Raw genomic sequence first — 21133 nt, 5'->3', positions numbered from 1 at the left:
AATGTCTATTAATAGTGTATGATCTTTTTTCTACTGCTTTTTCACATTTGTAACAAATTTTTTATTAATTCTAATGCTAATAATTGTATGTTTTGTGGTTTATGTTTTTACGTTGATATTGTCTATATCTTATATTATTATTATTATTACAATAAATACGCAGCTAAAGGCACCAATAAAAAGAAACGATTGTTATGTTAAACCGCATTATATAAGACCAAAGTTAGTGGGAGTTTTTGGCAGCTTCAAATTTGGCATACGTTTTCCCTTTCTTTTCTAATCCCCAATCACCTTTTTTCCTCATTTATTCACAGAGCCTCCGAAAGCCGAGTGTGGATACTCCTCAGGGAAAGCAGGCGAAAACTCATCAATTTCTCGCAACCGTAACCGTCGGTGGTTGGTTTTTGCTGTTCGACGTTTCCTTTCGTGTTCCTTTCCGGCCTAAAGCTGGCCCGCTTGTAACGCTAAGCCCAGCCGAGACCCGACCCCGATCGCACCACAATGACCGACCCGAAGGGTGGTACCGACGTCGAAATGAGCGCCCTGCCACGCAATCAGTCAGCGAACCGCTTCCAGGTTAACCTTGTCAATCACGACAACGGTGGCCCGGCGGCGAACGGCAACGGCACGGCCACCGAACCGGCCGCCGAGGACGACGTCTTCCCGGAGGAGATGGTCAAGCGGCGCACGTCCCGGCTGCAGTCTCTCCGCAGCAGTTTCCGCGCCGACCGGGACCGCGACCGGGACCCGGAGCAACCACGGCAGCGGAAGCACTCGACCCGCTTCAACGTCGAGGGCGGCGAGTCGGACTCGAACGACGACGAGGAGGATAATCTGATCGATGAGAACCGCTACGCGCGCAGTTTCCGGTTAGTAGTTCCAGGCCGACCTTTTTCTCTTTATCTTGCACCACTTTCACTTTTGTTGGTTTCATTTTCTTCTACCCCGGACCGAACCGTTAGCAGCTCCTTCGTAACGCATAATTCGGTCAATGGCAAGTCCCATCCTTCCGCCGCATAAGGGTGTGAACAACCCATACGAGCGGAGCTTTAATCAATTTCGAAAACAGCCAAAAAGCCTCCATGCCTGGGTCGCTCTTTTGTGGAACACACACGCACTTGCTAGAAACGATATCTTTATCTTTCGTGTGAGTATTTTATTCGAGCAAACGTGGACCCAAACACGGCTCGATGACGCATGAGTTGCGTGCCGAATTAGGATACTTCGCTAACCTTGAATGGCTTCTGCAGAATTTCGCAAGCTGTGCCTGTCTGAGCAGCTGCTCGAGCGTGTCCCTTCGAGAAGTCCTGGCCCGGGAATTGATTAAGTTCCTTGAACATAGTAAACCCAATTGCTTTCCAAGTAGAAACCTTGCCAAGCGTCTCGTGTTCACATGGTGCATGTGTCGTTTGATCTGTTAACTCATAAATTCTTGCTGCGTACATCAGAAAACCTTCAATTGGCACGCAAAACAGCGGTACTATGGATGCTCAGGTATTAATTCATCAGTAAATTAATCAAACCTAACGTAAAAAGAAGTGTATTTTTCATGGTATTGGGTTTAACATTGATACCAAAAGAAACGAGAAATGTTGTTCAATTATTTCGAGGCAGTTAGCTAGAAAAAGCTATTACCATTCATGTGTTTTAGTTAACGGTTCACTCGAAAAACATATTTTTTATTTCCAGACACTTCACGAGAGAGGCTCTGCCGCGTATGGACAATTACCGGAATATTCTATCATTCCAAGGCAATCAGAGACCCACACTCGACGAGCTGCATGATGCTTCCATCACTAATAAGGTACGGGGCCTAACCATTTAAACTATCCAATTTTGAGGTATCTGATGAATTGGCTACGCGACAGAGTGTTTTGAAAGGATTGCACTTGTTTATTGATATGTAAAAATTGATTTGATTGAATTGTGTGGACTGCAAGCACAATAAGTACCTATAGATGAACAATTTCGTTAAATTTTCATTCAAAATCATGTGGTGAAAACAAAAAAGGAAAAACTTTTACATTTTTCTAACATTTTATTTTTCGTGGAATACAAAACAAAAACGTAACGATTTGATGATAAAATGTGGGAATAAATCAGTCACTTGTAAGAAATTGGAGAACAAAAAGAATTTAAAATCAATGTTAAAATGTTCGTTAAAAGGGATCGGTAATTTTCGCCACAACATTTTCTATCGAACGATGGATGAGAACAACACACAAATCACATTCCGCGGTACTCTGTTACGCCGGTCGATGTCAAAGAGCAGTAGCGTACCGTAATAGGTTTGATTAATTTATTTTATCTGAACCCTCGGTCGCGTCCTCTAGTTAATTGGTCAAATGGATTCGTTTATTGCTATTTTTCCGTCGTCACCCTGGGCCGCGGGGTGGCCGTTGTTGTAATGTGGTTTTTCGCGCATCGTACCAACCCCATGGTGCACGGCAGAGGTTAATTAATACCGACAGCCATGTGGGAGTGGTGCCCAATTAATACCAATAAACGGGTGCATGTGAGGTTGGGAACATCAATGTTGAGTTTGGTTTGAAAACGAACAGCAAATGAACTTTTTGTAGGAATGTCATCCAACGTATATTTCCGATTCATCAACCACCATCGCCTTTAATAGTGTTATACTAAAATTTAGTGAAAAATTTACTTTCATCATCTGCTTACTTTGTTGTTCGATGGGTTTAATGAACAATTTTATGAAATTGTCGAACCTCACATATCCCTACAGCAACGGGAAACATAGAGAAGGTATAAGAAGACACGTCTGTTAGTAAATACTCCACCGCCGCAGTAACACGAAAGGAAGGTGTCGAAATGAGAAATTTAATTTCGTTCGTTTAAGCTTCCTTCATGTTTTAATTGAACTTATTCTGCCACTAGGGTTTCGAAGAAAATTGAACCCTGGGAAATACGTCTCTTCTTATACGTCCCTGGGAGATACATGCTGCGAAATGGGGGATTGAGGATTGAATCGATGGTTTGGCATTTTTCGTGCGAGAAATTACATCGCATACAGGTAGCGAACCACACATCGACATAATCTGGCGTGAAACTAATGCACTGCCGGTTTAGGAATCTGGAATGCTGCTAATGAATCCGGTTCTTAATAGATGTTCTGAAGTGCTACAGCATATACTATGTTTTGAATAAGGCATTTAAGAAGCATGTAGCTTCCCGAAATATTCTCTCACAATGTTGCCTGATTTTTGGGTATTTGGTTTTGTACTGAAACGATGTTTTAACTTTCTATCTTTTTAACATTGTAATTATTGATTTTCTTTCAGAACTGAAATTTTACTTTAACTTTTGATACGTTTGAAATCCAATGGTATTGTTCGCAGTTTGATCGTGGTTTTTTTAATTTTATTTTCTCATTTATTGAATCAATAACAAGTAGCAGCAGCCAGCAAAATAAACAATTCGTTAAATGCGTCCCCACTTTATTGCAACTTGTAATTTAACGCCTGAAGGTAGTCCACAGTCGACGCACTTATTGCACTTGGTAATGCCTTTAACAAAGTTAAAATTCATCGCTCCAGATAAGATGACTTTGTCAATCTAGATTCGCTAATTATAGATGTTTTATGGATTAATCGATTCCAACAATTCACTGTCTTCTAGGAAACGATGCGCCGCGGAACTGTGCACGAACCGGTAGAGTTGGATGGTACTTTTAAGTTCGGATGGATCAAGGGTGTCCTGATGCGCTGCCTGCTGAACATCTGGGGCGTGATGTTGTTCCTGCGTCTCAGCTGGGTAGTAGGACAGGCCGGCATCGTGCAAGGTGTCGTGCTGATCCTAATGACGACCGTGGTGACCTCGATCACGGCACTCTCCATGTCCGCCATCAGTACGAACGGGGTGATAAAGGGCGGAGGGACGTACTACATGATATCCCGGTCACTTGGGCCAGAGTTTGGTGGGTCGATTGGGCTTATCTTCTCCCTTGCAAACGCCGTAGCCTGTGCAATGTATGTGGTTGGATTTTGCGAGTCTATGATTGACCTGCTGGCCACGTTTGACCTTTCGATCGTGGACGGGGCCGTCAATGACGTGCGTATCATCGGGTGCATCACGATCGTGATACTACTGTGTATCGTGGTCGTCGGCATGGAGTGGGAGGCGAAGGCCCAGATCGTCCTGCTCATCATCCTGCTGGTGGCCATCGTGGATTTCTTTGTCGGCTCGTTCTGGGGACCCAAGTCCGAGCTGGACGTCGCTCGGGGTTTCGTCGGATACAACGCGACGTTGCTGGTGGAAAATCTGAAGCCTGATTACCGGATGGCCAAGGGTACCCAGCACGACTTCTTCTCCGTGTTTTCGATCTTCTTCCCGGCGGCGACGGGTATTCTTGCGGGGGCGAACATCAGTGGCGATCTGAAGGATCCGTCGTCTTCCATCCCGAAGGGAACGATCTTGGCCATTGGGCTCACTACGTTCTCCTACGTCGCAATGGCTGTTATCGCTGGTGCTACGGTCTTGCGTGATGCCACTGGCAACGTTACGGACATCGTCAACGGAACGTGGGACTTTTCGGACTGTCTGTCGCAGAGCTGTCAGTACGGCCTGCACAACTCCTTCCAGGTGATGGAACTGGTCTCCCTGTTCGGGCCACTGATCTATGCCGGTTGCTTTGCGGCTACCCTCTCGTCGGCTCTTGCTAGTTTGGTGTCGGCTCCGAAAGTCTTCCAGGCGCTCTGCAAGGACAAGCTGTACCCGAAGATCAGCTGGTTTGGCAAAGGGTTCGGCAAGAATAATGAACCCGTACGAGGATACATCCTTACGTTCATCATTTCTGTAGCGGTCATTCTGGTCGGCGATCTGAACATGATTGCTCCACTCATCTCCAACTTTTTCCTAGCGGCCTACTGCCTGGTGAACTTCAGTACATTCCACGCCAGTTTGGCGAAACCGGTCGGTTGGAGGCCAACGTTCAAGGTGAGAAAGTTTGCCACTTAAGCCCAGTGGCTGTATACTGACACTTTGGCTTGTCGCTTTTTTCTTCAGTATTACAACATGTGGCTAAGTCTTCTCGGTGCTGTTTTCTGTATTGCCGTAATGTTCCTGATATCGTGGCCGACAGCGTTGTTGACGTTTGCCGCCGTGCTCTCGCTGTACCTGATCGTGGCCTATCGCAAGCCGGACGTCAACTGGGGCTCGACAACGCAGGCACAAACGTACAAGAACGCACTGATGTCCGTTCAGCAACTGAACAACGTGGAGGAGCATGTCAAAAACTATCGCCCCCAGATACTGGTGCTAGGTGGACATCCGAGCGCGCGACCATTGCTGGTGAACTTTGCGTACCTGTTGACGAAAAAGCTTTCGCTGCTGGTTTGCGGCCACGTGACGAAAACGCACGTATCCCAAAAGTATCGCAACCACCTCCAGAAGAAGGCCGCCGAGTGGTTCCGTCGACATAAGGTTAAGGGCTTCTACTCGCTCGTTGACGACAATGACTTCGAAACGGGTGCTCGCGCGATCATGCAGGCCTCCGGTATCGGCAAGCTGCGCCCGAACGTGCTCCTAATGGGCTACAAGGCAGACTGGGATCGTTGTGACCCGGTCGAGCTGGAGCAGTACTTCAACGTCGTCCACAAGGCGCTCGACATGTACTTATCGGTGGCAATACTGCGCGTTAGCAAGGGCTTCGACTATTCGCAGGTGCTCGGCGAGGATACGGTCAAGTTCATCTCGGAGTACCCGCGTACGTTGGTGGCCAACGACAGTACCAACGACCTGCTGGGACACAACAAAGTAAGCTCTCTACACGGCAGCTGCGATTCACTCAGTCGCAACGTCTCGCAAGGTAAGACGCCGGCTGGCAACATCCGTCTCCATCGCCGTAACGTACTCACCGGTTGCAAATATTTTACCCGCTTTTCCTTCTCCGCATGTCTTGCACAAAACTTATGATACACCAAACCCTTACACCATCTTGCCTGAATCTAACAACAAATGTGCACCTTCGGAACGCTTGTGACACCACACCTGATCGTGCATCAATCGTTGTCACCGTCGATCATATCGTTGTTGATGATGATAATGATGATGGCGTTGGCTGCAACTGACGATGGAATGATGATGGAATGTGGAATGAAACCTATGAACATGGAACACTCGCGAACGGAACGCTCACTTACATCGCCAACCGCACGAAAGAACAAACCGATGTGAATGAAAAGAATGCGAAGAACCTGAAGGGTAAGTTGCAGATAATTTTCATACACCCCTTACATAGTTAGTTAGTTTACAGTATTTTAGGACTAATACGCATGTAGAGATAAGCTTATCTTTTAGGTAAAAAAATCCGTGGTTTTCCGTGCACAGAAAAGTTATGCCAGTTTACGTGAATGATCCTTAGTGTTTTATTTCTTGTTAATTCTTGCTGATATCAAAATTATGTAAGAACAATCAAGCAATTGAAAGGAACTAGCGGAGTTGACTATAATCCTTATTCTTGTTATTAAATTTAATTTTTATTTTATTATTTATTTAAAATTAAAATTTTTAAATTTAACTAGTACTGTTTGTGAATCGTTTTTGGCATCTCATTTTACACTCCACTAATAGGAAGACGATGTATATTTTTTATACAAAAGATAACAGTTTCCATTTTTTTATATCCTTCAATAAGCAATTTAAAAATTATTCCACACATATTCAATACACACTTTATTTCTCATTGTAGTACGAAAAGAATAAGTCTCATATCCATTTTAATCCTTTTTGGCTAGATTGACCTCCAAACGCTTATTATTTACATTGTCTCATAACCTTCGAATGAAAGCTTCCCGGGTCGAATGAAACGTTTTTTCCTGTACACAATCAATCAAGAAGGTCTTCATTAAATTGTCACGTGCCGAAAGAGAACCGTTTCTAATTATTTCGTGGACTACTTCCTCCCTTTCCATTCCATTGTAGCGAGCAGCACCAGTGACCTAAGCAAAACCGTCTCCGTAGCACCGGATCCGATCGACATCAGCGCAAAGCTCATCACGGTACGTTTGTTTTGAGATCCCGTCGCCCAGACATTAACGATACGCATTGCCATTTTCCACACCCGCAATTCCCATCTGGTCCCGTTCGCCCTTCCAGGAAAACAGTCAACGCTCGCTGAAGCGCGGGGATCCGTCACTGTTGTACCGTGGGCCGGGCGGTGCCGAGCTCCCGAAAGAGGTGCTGGACGAACTGACGCAGTTCACCTCGAAGAAGAAAACGGGCATCATCGACGTGTACTGGCTGTACGATGACGGTGGCCTGACGCTGCTGCTGCCGTACATCATCAGCACGCGACGCAACTGGAGCTCCTGCAAGTTGCGAGTGTTCGCCCTTGCCAACCGCAAGACGGAACTGGAGTTCGAGCAGCGCAACATGGCGAGCCTGCTGGCAAAGTTCCGCATCGACTACTCCGACCTTCAGCTTCTGCCGGACGTCACGAAGAAACCTAATCAGGCAATGACCGACTTTTTCAAGGGGCTCATCAAAGAGTTCACCGCTAGGGATCAGGAGAATGCAGACGGAAGCACTGGTGAGTTTAAAGTCCAGCATCAACATTAGGAGAACGGTGGGGATTGTGAGTTTCAGAGAAAAAGTAGATTACTCTCATTATTACAATTACAATAATCGTGTAACGATGCAATTATTTTTCATCCAGCAACATTTTGTAAAATATTAACAATGCGGAACGGAAGCAGCTTGTATAGTATTGTAGACAAATATGTTAGAAATGAAAGAGACAAAAGATTACCATACCAGCAACAAATGAAACGCAGAGGAAAAATACCAGCAGTCCAAAGCAACATGAAGGTCAAAGGTTCTATTTCTTATGGTAGACCGTTTATTTATCATGTTTATGTAGTTGTCTGTCCATTATTGGCTGCAGGAGTAAAAGGTCACATTGGGATCACTGAAGCCTCAACGGCTTTCAAATGCTTGATGTAGTAATATTGCTTGAGAGTGCTAGAAAGTAATCATCAAACGAGATAGATGATATTTTTCAATACATGGCATGTGACCTATGTTGGATAGCTGGATGAAAAAGTGCTCTTTATATGTTATTCCTCAATGTTTTCGTAGACGTAAACGAACCGCTCATTTCTAGCGGTAAATCTCTTTTAATTGCCTCTACATTTCGTTATCCTGTCAGCATTATGCAAATAATGAACTTAATACCCGAGAGAATAAATGTCATGTACACATTTGCCCGCGTTTCAATGTCAATGGCTCTGGTAAATAAATTTCTGATTTCGTGCTCTTTCCCATTGCAGCCGCGGCGTCGTGCATCTCGAAGGCGGAGCTGCTGGCCGTGCAGGACAAGACGAACCGGCATCTGAATCTGCGCGAGAACTTGCTGCAACATTCCAGCAAATCGGACCTGGTTGTGATGACGCTACCGATGCCCCGGAAGGGTGTCGTGTCGGCTCCACTGTATATGGCCTGGCTTGAGGCTCTCAGTCGAGATCTGCCACCATTCCTGTTCGTCCGAGGCAACCAGACGTCCGTGCTGACGTTCTACTCCTAGATCACGACCCGTCCTCTTGGGAGAGGGTATGAGCATACGGTCCTTCCCGCCGGTATGCACTCTCAACCGAGGAATCAGGGGGCGTCATGTTTTGCATTTGAGTTGGCATTTCTCTTATTGTTTGTTAATTTTGTTTAGTTTAATTTGTTCATGATTCACCGACCAGCTCAGACCCGTTTTCGCCCATGTGGGTCCCATTGGGACAACCTACCCCTCCTTTCGAGTTTATTTATTGCTAAAGAACATTCGCTGGTGTAAGATTCCGTGTAGTAGAAACTGCTGCTCCGAAAGCATATTACATTTCCCAACACCACTTCCACCAGATGCGCAGATACGAATACTATCTTTACCGAAGAAAAATTTTAAAACTCTTGGCAGCCAGTTGTTTGCCAACAAGTATTTCTCTAGCTACAGATTATATCGTTCTATCATGCACTTTATTCATTTCTCTTGTCCGTTTGCCTTGTCATCGGGAAGTTCGCTTTTATCTACACTTCGCTGCTTACAAACAGTCATACCTCTCGAGACCAGAACATGCACCCGAGAGGAAGTCGGGTTTAAATCAACTGAATTTGATTCGCGTTTGTTACCGCAAGGAAACGGACACGCAAAACAACAGCAACCTCCATCGAGCTGGCCACAATTTTTCCGTACATCCGGTCAGCCTTCCGGGTGCCAGTAGAGGTCGTGTCTGTACTGTGCAGGGCATCGGAAAATCCAGTCCAGACTATTTTTATTTTATTTTTCAAACTCCTGTTGCACCGCCGGAAATAGCATGCCGAAATGCATCTTTTATTGCATTTTACAGCACATTCGGTGGAACGGCAAAAATGACCGGACCAATTGAGGCACACAGACATTCCCAGTTGTCACTGGCAGACGTACGGACCTTGGTCCTTACGGTCGGTCAAAAGCTTGCTAGACCGTATGGTTTTACATTCCGCTCTGCCCTGGACCGCCTTCTCGCTGGGGTCCCCTGTTCGACCCGACCATGGACATCGTAAAAGTGGCAGATAGAAAATGTAGGTATTAGTTGCATGGTACAGTTTTCAACGTGGATTCGTTGGGACCAGTCCTATCCGCGAACCCTGCGCCCCATTTGAGCTCCCTCCGCTCGGCGTGGGCAGTTTCGAGTGTTTCTTATTTAAAGTATTATTTCATCCGCGGATGTAGCATTAGCCTCTTAGAGGGTGATTAAGGTAAATTAAGTAAACCGTTACAGGGTGCCTTCGGGAATAGAGTAATCTTGTGTAAATGAAACGGAAAAGTGCGAAAAGATATTTAAAATGATTTAAAAAAAAAAACAAAAATCAATTTACTCTACAACCAGATTTTAATGATTAAGCAAACTGATAGAAATTCATAAAATGGCTTTGTTACAGAATGATATAAACAGCATCGAGTTCTGGCTTTCTTTGGTTTATATTTATGTTTAAAAAAAAAAAACAAATAAATACAAATCAGATTTGTGAAGTTTTGACATTTCGTATATTTCTTTAAAACCCACTTAACTGTGGGCTCTCATCTGCAATTCGTAAATTTCTGTAAATAAAATGAAGCTCAAATGGAATACATAAATTATACATAACTTGTGAGTGCAGATACAAACGATCGAAATTAAAAAAAGAGCTCACTACTGCACACATTCCAATTGCAGCGCTTTGTATTCGAATCTATTTTCACCAAATAATTCAGCGTCTAAAACGGATGGATCAAAGTTGGTGCGAATCATTCCCCGGCACAACGAAAACCTTTTTTTCCGATAGAAACTCAGGGGCGAACGTATTAAAATTTTGCTTTATGCTTCCGCCACATAGACTATGCTGCCGGATGCCATTCAATATTCGATTCACTGAACCGGAACTGTTGCGGGACGGTATTTCACGTCGATACAAATCAGCTGCACAAAAATTTTCGAAGCAATTCAATTGCATTGCAATGTCGCGGATCCATTTCGGGAAATCTATTGTTAAAATAGTAAAAGTTCCCCTCGGTATTAGCAAGATTGCCGTGGGAAACCATGTTGTGTACGTTTGGAAAAGTTACAGCATTTTCCCCCAATACGTAATACCACTATTTGACTATTGATAGCAAGTAAACCCATCGATTGCGTCTGCTCTACCGAGCATGAATAAAAAATCAAGTTTTCTCCAATACTCCCCGCCGTGGGATCCACGAAACGGATCCATTTGGTTTTCGTTTATACAAACTGTTTCAATCTTTCTACAACATGGCATATTGATGCGTCTACCGGGTAAATAGACATTTACTTACCCGTAAGCTGGTACTCGACACTCAATTCCAAAAAGCGGTCATTTTGACCTAAACGCAATTTTCGAATTTAATCTCTCGTTGCATTTTAAAACGGCTAAATTTTTAAAACGTCTGAAGATAAGATTTTTTTTAAACGGCTGAATATTAAAAAAAGGCCTTTCTGAAAATCCAAAGCTACACCTAAAACAAACATTTCAGATTTTTCTGTTTAACCAGTTCCGAGAACCAAATTGAGCCTTTTATGCTTTTAGTGGTCATTTTAAACGCCCTTTGTTAGACGCTATAAATTCTCTTTTTCGAAAGATTTTTCGAATCCAGAAATTACTAGTTTTTAGTTCATTTGTGGATTGTCTGTTGGCGTTTTTGGTTTTCTCCATCATTCCGCTAGACCGGTGTAAATTAAAAAAGAGCGAATTTGAGTTCTTTTCAGCTTTTTTCATTTCCAAAATGTATAATCTAAATACAAAAAAGTGTGCAATTTAAATCAAATACAATAAGCAACATTTAAAAAATAATATCATTATTTTGCAGTTACAAATGTATAGCGTCAATTGACCTAAAAGATCGTAAATAACGCCAATTTACATAGCAATGCATCCCACATATCGAAAATAAACAAAATCCACAACTTCAAGGCCAATTTGCCGTGTCATTTGTGATCTTAAAAAAATAAAATGATTTTTTCTAGCTGGCTTAATATACTAGCTTTTGAGCGTCTCTGTTTTTTTTAATTTATATATGAAACAAGCTGACCCAACGAACTTCGCCTCGTCCAATTTTAATAACACGCTAATATTGAAATATCAAAGCATTGGAAGCCCCTTATGTTCGGTGATGTCAACACATATCAATAACAGATCCATCCTTAGGATACGGAATATCAGGCAAATCCAAAGAATGTTATAATATTTTTCTAAACGATTCAAGTAAAACTGCACGCACACTCAACCAATCGTAGTTTCGATACTATGCGCAAAGTTCAAATAAAGATTTGTAATGAGTGCAATTTTCGATTAAGCGTGTTGCAAAATTGCAGGGGGAATTTGTTCATTTCTAATTCCTAGGCGTCCTTGTGCAGGAACATTCGCTTTTATATGATTTTTCTTCCTTGTTCTTGGAAATTTTTCGAAATATTCATTCTAATAAATCCTTAATTGACTCAAAAAAAACCAACCACTTCGTACGAATTACTCCAGTCGTTTTTCAGTATCCGTTACAGATAGTAAACTTTTTTTTATATGGAAAAAGCCGTTTTTACAAATTTTCAAATTTTCCTGCTCTTTTTTGGGAATTTTCAAATTTTCTTTTTTTCTAAACCTTTTTAAGGTAAAAAGGAACAAATCATACAAAGATTGGTCGTACCAATCGTCAAGATTGCAGCCGTTTTTGAGTTTAAGCATTCATGTTTATATAGATAGATAATTACTTGTATGTGAAAAAGCCTTTTGTCGAGTTTTTTTATTTTCTGGCTTTGCCTTGAAAATTGTCAAACTTTTAATTTTTCTAAAACCTTAATTGGACGACCAAAATGAATTAACCATAAGAAGACTTTGTTGTGATTGGTCCAACCGTTTTCTAGTTTTCGTTAGGGAAGGTAAATTTTATTTTTTTTAATGGAAAAATGCCGTTTTTACCGAATTTTCCCATTTTCCGGCTTTTCCTTGGGAATTTTCAAACTCTCTTTTTTCCTAAACCTTCCTTGAGTAAAAAGGAACAAATCATACCAAGACATCGTCAAGATTGGTCCAGCCGATTTTGAGTTTTAGCATCACGAACATACAAACATTCATTTTTATAGATATAGAGAAGAGATTTGGAAAAATTAAAGTTGAAAAGGATTCAAACTGCGTTCAATTCGATCTGTTTTGTTTTATACCTAGCTAGAGGAATGATGACGATGTGCAAACAAATAAATTAAAAACGCCGATAGATAGTCAACAAATATACTAAAAAGTTCCCGTTTACGAAAAAATTATAGCCTCTTAAAAAGAGTGCTCTAAAGGACCGTTAAAATACAATCTATTCTATGGTTAAGGGTGGAACTTTTGGTGACTTTATTTTACGCAAACGTTCAAACAACTGCCTCCGTGAAAACAAGGTTGGAAAAAAGCTGTTAAAAGTTAAACTTCTATTCTAAGATCTCTTAGACCTACTTTGTGTGTGGATTTCGACCAGCTTTGAAAACTTTTATATTTCAATTATTGATTATAAACTTATGGAACAGATTGATTTGTTTTCGTGTACTTACACGCCCTACATTTCGTCGCGGTAGGTATCTTTATCCTTTCGGAAATGAAAATGCTCATCATTGACATCATTGTAGCCTGGAAACGCTTTGACTGAGAACGAAGAACCCTCGCGCTACCACTTGTGGTCGAGAGCATCATTAATCATAAGTTCCATCCTCGTATGCTATTCAGCTCCAATATCTATTCGACATAATCGATACCATTGTTACATGTGCTGGATAGCTTGCGAAACAACATAATCAACCAACATTCCACCCAAAACCTACCTCCACCGAACTAATCGATGGATGCCATAAGGTGCACCTTGTCAGTTGGCGAATCAAAGGATAAGAGGACATGCGGAACTACACCGGAAGCAGCCACTTCCGCATCCTTATGTCACTAATTGCCCACCAGCTTACAAAATGAATGTGATAGATTTCGGCGGAACAAAATTCGATTGCCACTCGAGCGCAACGCCATACGTTCCGCTTTTGAACCAGATCGTTTTATGAGCCGTTTCAAAACAAACACCCCATCGGATCGACGGGTTGGGGCGAGGGGTGTTAATAAGCGCAAATGAAGGTCCACCCGGCATATCAATTACGTGCGAATCGCATCAGTGGACGCCATGATTTGGTGCGGTTGGGCAAATTGATTTTCGGGTGGTTTATTGTTAGAAGGGAGTGATTTACTAAAACGTCGTGCATTAGCCATGCATTTCACGTATTTTGGGGAGTACCGTTCTCGTGTGATCGTTGTAGGTTGGCTTTGTCCCCGTGGTGCGTTTGTGAATACTAATAGTTTTACATATATTTGCTCATGATATGAAACAGAAAACAGGTTTGAATGTTTTATGCCAAAATGTTTTACAAATCATTATCGATTTGGCCTCTATTTTATGTGTTCTAGGAAATATAACATTCTAAAGGATTACTTTTATCGCTCCTGTAATCTCATTAATTCAGTATGATTGTGGAGTCCAGTGAAGACTAAAAGCGGATGGCTCCGTCTAACGACATGTGTGATTCAGTCTGTAAACGCAATACCTTAAAGGGGTACCGGTTTGTAAGAGTTTTGTTTTAAAACAAGACAACAACACAGAAAAGTGTAACATTCAAAAGGGATGCTTAGTTTCATTTGTTTTCATTTGAATGGGCCATCCATTGTAGTGCATTGGTGGTGACAAGATAATGTTTTGTATAGTAATTCAATGAAACCGTACATCCTTTGACTCTGAAACAACTGTCAACAAAGTTCAAAGGATCGGTCCTTTAGCGGTGATGTTTCTCTCATGTGCTGCTGATACTCAATCTCAATTATGCTTAAAAGCAAACACTAATGAAACTTTGTTGCCGTTTCATTATTGCTTTTCCATATTGAACATATTCTTTCTAAACCATGATGAAAAGATAAGTAAAAATGATGCTATAAGCTTCAATGGGGTTTATTGAGCTCGTAATTGAAAAAGTCTTCACCAACATTGAATAATTCCATTTGAACATTGAACATTTTAAGAAGAGTCAATCAATGCATTGAACCGATAGTTTTATTCATTAAAGTGATTGTAGACTTATTTAATTTTTTTTTTAATTGAAGATCTGAATAGCAAAAAAGAGTTTATATTTACAACAACTTTAAAAAAATATCTCACATCCCTGTGTCAGCATAGAAATAATCAACTCAATCAAATTTCATCCCCGGCGACAACGATCCGCAATGTTTTTAATGGTTTATCAAAATTCTCCACACGCATTGATAAAAGTGAACGAATGTGCCGTGGCAACCATAACTCACCCATTTCAATTTATGGTAGTACAGTGCAGGGTTCTTAAATATTACAAAACTCATCATGAACGGAAGTGGAAGTGTGTATCCTTTCACTTCCCATTTATGCCGGATGCAGTGCCGAGCAAAACTCGCTCACCCTCGCTTGATCGCAGGGAATACATGAATCTAAATGGCATCTTCGCGCCGGGCCAAAAACGGATAAAAATAAAATGCGATACATTCCACTTGACGCTCTTGTCAGACACAGAGCATGCTGTACGGTATGCTCCTATCATCGGCTATGCAAACCATGCACGAATATTTTCATGTCTCTAAATTCCCATCCCGGCGACGTGCTCGCGGATATTCGAAAATTTCTCTTTTCTACCGTCCGCCTGACATCTTTAATGTTTTCCCATCGCTGAGTGTTGCATTTACAACCATCTTCACTTCCGCGCCATAACGTTAGACCAAACAAAACCCGATCGCTGGAAGCGCGCGCCCCGTCGCGAATAACGCGCACGTGCAAGCGAAAAGGCAAACACCATTCGAGCAGTTCGAGCAGTCCCAGCAGGCTTTTCCGTGTTCTCCGAACAGCATCATCGCGTCGTCGGTTGACCGAAGATTTCGCGGTCGCGTCGTCATCGTCGGCGATGCTTCTGATGCTCGACACGTTTTAGTAAACATTTGAACGCCGGCACTAACGGACCGGCAGCGTGGCGTGGCACGTTTTGCGTGAGGCGTGTGCAAACTACGCCAGTTTCAGTGAGAACTGACCACATAAAGTTGAGAACGAAAATGTCTGCTCTTTGACAAGGTAGAAACGTAGTTTACTGAAGTGATTTTCTGTAGTGTTTCCTTTTAGTTTGGTTTTCGTTTTCCATACCTCCGTAGGGAAACAAAACCTATCAAGTGGCACGATAAGCGGAACTTAATTTGAATCGACGAAATCTTCGCACTCCTAGCCGACTTTCACAAGCCATTTCAAAGTTTCGCTGGGAGAAAATTTAAATTAGTGGCAGCGGCCAAACGGAAGAGAGCGGCAATTTTTAAAGAGAAGACATCGTTGCATTCCTGTAAAAACGGCAGGCTGTTTGAATTGGATTTGTGAGTTGTGTAAATCGGTAAATCGTTCCATCTTTTTTTTTCCTGGAAGATATGTAGTGCAGTGTTACCTAGTTATTTCTTTTTCTTGTTGCCCGAAACATAAGCACGGTCATGTGGAAAAGATGTCTCCAGTGTGCAATTCGAACGCCGCTTGCAACCGAATGAATAACCCCGACCGGGTGCGGGAGTAAAACGATCCTTTACACCGCCAACTTCAACCCCTTCTCGAAACGCTTGATTGGGTGTGTTAAATTTTTCTGTGGCCATCACTGGAGTTCTTCCCGCGGTCACAGCTCGTGCCGGGATTAGGGTTGGATTATATCGCGAGTATACCGAGTGCGGGAGCGGTGACGGGTTCCCTGTGCGATCGTGTGCTGCTCGCTCGCTGGCTGGTCAACCGCATCCGAATTATGCTAATCCGGGTCGATCACGGGGCTAAATATTCCGGCAGCAGCGGAACCAGCCCAATGCCGTTGCCGAGTCCGTGGTTACGGGTGTGCGATGCGGTCGTGCTCGTGCGGTGCGGTTTATAATGGGCGCAGGAGCATAAATTACTCCCGGCGGCCAAGACCGGGCTGGTGAATTGGTTGTTGCTGTTTTTCCACGGCTAATGTGACCGGCGGGCCATGGTGGTTAATTTGTGGCGTAGTGAAGTGAAAGTGTGCGCAAGTGAAGTAGCAAAAATTGATGCAAAATTCGTGTGCAGTGCGGTTCGATCACGGTCGATCATTTGCTCAAATCGCCGTTCTGTTCATCCGTGGGATGTGGCAGCATACTTTGGCACACCAAGCCACGCCAGTGTTGGTGACGGTTAAGTGATGCTGCTTTACTTTCCCAGTGGCTTGTCCGATCTCGGGTGAATAACGGAAGTCGTCAATCGTTCGGCTAATGAGCCCGGAAGCGCCCAAGGGCAACGGAAGCACCAAAAAAAAAACGAGAAACCTGTAAATCATCGAAAAAGTCGCCGAAAATCTGTCTCCATTTCGGTAAGCTTTTTCCATTTTCCTGTTCATTCAATTTTCTTTTCGCTAATTCTGTACATCCTGGAAGTCTTGCATGCACAGCTTCCGCTTTTCGGCGAACTACAACTCATTCAACGATACGTGCATGGCACTGGCGATGAAATGGATCCGTTTGCCGAAAGGTGTTCTTACTTCTGCCTAAAAATAGGTGTTCTTGGAAGGTTCGTGCCGTTGCCTTTTTTATGCACTAACCCGCGATATCGAATTGATGGCCCATAAAGCACGGCATCCATGCGCTAATGGACCGGTTGCTCCGGGACCGTAAACATCCACCGGCGAATGTGTGGTGTCTCACATTGACACCTACTTCGAGCTGGCCGTGAATGGTTTATAGCCGCGCCGACTTTTTGTGACATTATTTTATGATCCACCCGCAACGGGAAACCCCCCGGAAAATAGGGTAACTCTTTACTGCCAAAGTGCCTGCGTAAGTGGCAAAAACATAATCTGTTAAAAATTCACTCCAATGTCAGTGGCAGCGACGAAAAACGAAGGAACAAAATGAGTTTGAACTGTCCAACGGCCACGGGGAAAACCCCTCCTCTACTGGAAGATTGTTTTGACGATGTATCCGCGGCTCGAGGTTGGTTATTAAAAAAGAATTAGAGCTGGCTGGCGAAGCGTTTCGGAAGCGGAGACATCTCGCAGTAGCATCTAGTGGATCTTGTTTGATCTATTTTAACCACGCGAGACAAATCTGTTCGAAATGTTGAAGTGTGGACTACTACCGAGCCCAACATCATCGACACATTCCACCTGATCTAACGGTTCATCTTTTAACGCCAGAAGTGTCTGGCTGGAGTGTGATGCGAAGTCATAATTATCGCCACTACGTAGAATTCATCACCGCCAATACGATTGATGTCGACAGCGGTCAATTGGTTCTTGGGCTTGCCAAGCAGGAGCAGCATCGTGCGCCTCCCTCTAGGAGGTGCCAGATGATTGATGACGAACATTGAATAACGCAGACGAAGAAACATACTGCGTTCCCTAGGACAGACTGGTGCGTATTGATTAGTCGCTCCTGTGCGGATATTTGTGCTCCTTTTGGCCTCCTCACGTTTTGTATTACTTTTCTTTTCTTGGGTACTAGCAAATACATTTATTGTCGATTGAGCCAAGCAAAATGCTTTCTCAGTCTTACTAACAATTATTTAACAATGTGACAGGGATAATAACTTGACTTATACAATTTCATACTGAACTGTTTGCTATGACTTGATTAATGATTCTTCAACATTTTTTTAAACACTCACAATCTTTATCGTCATTAACTTTTCAAACATAATCATCGGTCATTTTGTGGTGTTTATATAGTATTTGTTTTTGAATATATAATCTTTTCTTTGAAACATTCAAAATGTACGCTATGATTTAATCACCAGTAAATGTTTTGTACATTAAAAATGATTTTTGATTCAATGTTTCATTTGATTATGGCAAACGTTGTGGTTTCGAGGAAATAGGTAACCAAACCCAAAACGTTCCCTATCTTCCATGAACTCCTCTTTCTCGCATGAATCTCGCAAAACGACGGTTAGGCTTTCTAGAAAAGCTACTTTATTTCAGATCAAAATCAAAAATAAACTGAGCTTTTCATCTCACTTTTAGATGATTTCGTTTTATTTATTCGATCGTTTCATTTATAGCTATGAGAAGTTTTTTCAACTTGTTGCATTCGGTTTAGTTTTCAAATTTGTGCATATTTGAACATTCTTTTTTTTTAACGGAACGCGGGCAAATGAGTTAAAAACATTTGGTTGAAGAGCTTCCATTCCATTTGAGCGTGTTGATTTCAACATTGTATATTGTGTTTTTGCGCGTTGATAGGTAAGTTCTATGTTTTAGAAAGTGTAGCTTCAATAGAATAACAATAAAAATCAAAATCAATAATATTAATAATGAGTCGCTAACATCAGCGTTGTGGCGAGAGTTTTTATGAGATTTTCAAAGCGATGGTCTGTAACTGATAAGTTTCCACTGGCAAAAAACGATACCAAAACTCAAATCTCATTGCTACCAACCGTTGCCGGGCCATGGTGATGAATAATTTAAACATTTGACTGGGAAAAACGGTCCCACAAGGTCGGTACGGTGTTGTTGACTTTGGAAGTGCTTTCGGGTTGCCTTCCCGCCCGTCGATGCACTCTATGCTCGTCGAGAGGCCAAAGTTGAGAATGGGGTTGAATTGTGCGATAATTGTGGCGTGCTTTGCCTGTTGTGCGAATCGATAACGTTTCATTGCATGGGTTTTTCATTGTTGTGCACCGCGCGTGGCGTGTGTGGTTTTCTAAGTGGGTGATTGTTTTTTCGCCTAACGTGCCAGCAGCAGCAACAATTTATTATGCATCGTTTTTGTTTTTGGACTTCAGCAGCAGCATAGGGGACACAGGGGACTGATCTTTGGAGGTAAAATGCACACTAGAAAGCATTGCAGACAAACTGCATTATCAGATTTCATTGGATTAAACTTTATTTGAAGCAATTTGTTGCAAGCAATTGCGCGATCGTCCGCACATTCGACAGCAGGACAAAGAAAGAAAACCCTCAAAGTAAAACAAAGAACAAAGGCCGAAGCAGCACTCGTGTCCTCGTTTTCCACCAGCGCTTGTTTACAACAAAGTCAGGACAAGATTGCGGATACAACCTTTCCAAGTGCGGACCCAACTTTTCCTGCCGGTGGCAAAGATTGTTTTGCACGCTGGGAAAAACTGAAAACAAACTTATCTTGATGATGATAATTAGCCCTGACCGGGACGCAAATCCTTGCACGAGTCCTTGCACACCGCCGAGAACGAGCGTGACGATAAGCTTACCGTTAAAATGTTTACAATCTGCGAAGATCCCTTTTTCCACGGAAAAGGATGATCCCGTGCCCTGATAGCCGTGTACGCCGTGCCGTTTAAATAATGTCGGTACCAGTCCTTTGTCCGCGCTGTACAACGGAAACACAACCGGTGCTCCGTAACCGGTGCTGTCTGATTTTTCCGAACAGGTTAGCGTGGCCTGGTGGTGTGGGAAAATTGTGAGCCAATTACGCGTTGCACATTCCCGGTTGCCGGTTGTTGTGACCTCGCGCCATTTGTGTTTGTTTTGCATTACCCGTTAAGCGACACAAACCGGTTGCTGTGCACCTCACGTGTCGGAAAATGTTATAACCTCCGGGAAACATCCGTCGATCAGGAATTTGTTATCCAATCTTGGGGAGCGCAAAAACGGCAACGCAATCAGTGCTTAGGAAAACGCTTGCCACCGTTAATGGCTAACGGCTAATCAATGCGATTGTTGGTCGCTCAATGAGGCTCTAATTGGTTGCACTAAAGCACACGCGTATTATTTCCCCCCCAGATGGGATTATTTTTCACCCCGTTTAAGCACAGTTTAACTCGGTTATATGTTGATCGTTCTAATAACATAGAAAGTCAGATCAATTCATTTTAACATGAAAGGAGCATTTAAATCTACCTACGATCGCTCCATGGAATATTAAATGACCCAGTCCGTTCCCGAGGCAGCTTTAATTAGCACGCCAATAATTGACTCAAAATGAAGCATCTTAGCAATATTTTCGTCGAAAAGATATGGCTGTCTATTGTACGATCTTTTTGATCTTTACGCAACATAATCGGCCTGTAGCGTGAACAGTACGCCTCACGCTACATTGAGCCAAGGGACGAAGCATTTCGAGGAAGGTTTTATGTTTAATGATAATAGAGCTATCGATTGTTATGTTATTTTTTCCGATTCGCATTCTACTTACGTTCGTAATCATGGTGAAAATATTGTGTGAGCAACAAACAGGTCCTAGAGAAAAGGGGCGGCACAATATATTAAAATTCGTCATCGTCGATATCAAACGTTTTTGCTGCAAACATCAGAGTTTGAGAACCATTGTCCAAATGATGCTTTGTGCTGAGCATGAATCGTACGTTTGGACCAGTTTGATCTTTTCTCGTTACACAACCGATCACATTCTGCCGCTCTTGTTGTGGGCCCGACAATGATTCCCGAAATTGTAAACATACCAACAAAGTTGAACTTGTACAGCTCAACAAAAGCTGGAAGAAGACTATCGAGACGAATATTTTCTGACGACGCCGTCAGACAACCTGAATGAAATAATTTGATTGTTAAACAATCCCGTGACACACACATTTTGACATGAAATACCACCACACGACAAACACGAAATG

General features: G+C 42.7%; 1 protein-coding gene across 1 annotated transcript; it reads left to right on the top strand.

Moving 5' to 3' along the window:
* The first annotated feature begins 501 nt into the window (after nt 1-501).
* On the top strand, nt 502-8539 carry LOC131287978 (bumetanide-sensitive sodium-(potassium)-chloride cotransporter). Its single transcript, XM_058317072.1, has 8 exons — nt 502-869; nt 1690-1804; nt 3637-4953; nt 5023-5824; nt 6178-6219; nt 6940-7016; nt 7114-7546; nt 8286-8539. The coding sequence occupies exons 1-8, from the start codon at nt 502-504 to the stop codon at nt 8537-8539; spliced, it is 3408 nt and encodes a 1135-aa protein (XP_058173055.1).
* The last annotated feature ends 12594 nt before the right edge of the window (nt 8540-21133 follow it).

Source organism: Anopheles ziemanni, chromosome 3, assembly GCF_943734765.1.
Source record: "Anopheles ziemanni chromosome 3, idAnoZiCoDA_A2_x.2, whole genome shotgun sequence".
NCBI lineage: Eukaryota > Metazoa > Arthropoda > Insecta > Diptera > Culicidae > Anopheles > Anopheles ziemanni.
This window is presented reverse-complemented; position numbering and strand designations above follow the sequence as displayed.

Excerpts from the sequence above, each read along its gene's own strand:
- LOC131287978 (XM_058317072.1), top strand. The coding sequence starts at position 502 with ATGACCGACCCGAAGGGTGGTACCGACGTCGAAATGAGCGCCCTGCCA. Across the intron at positions 870-1,689 it reads CGCTACGCGCGCAGTTTCCG|ACACTTCACGAGAGAGGCTC; the intron begins GTTAGTAGTTCC and ends TTTTATTTCCAG. Across the intron at positions 7,547-8,285 it reads GAATGCAGACGGAAGCACTG|CCGCGGCGTCGTGCATCTCG; the intron begins GTGAGTTTAAAG and ends TTCCCATTGCAG.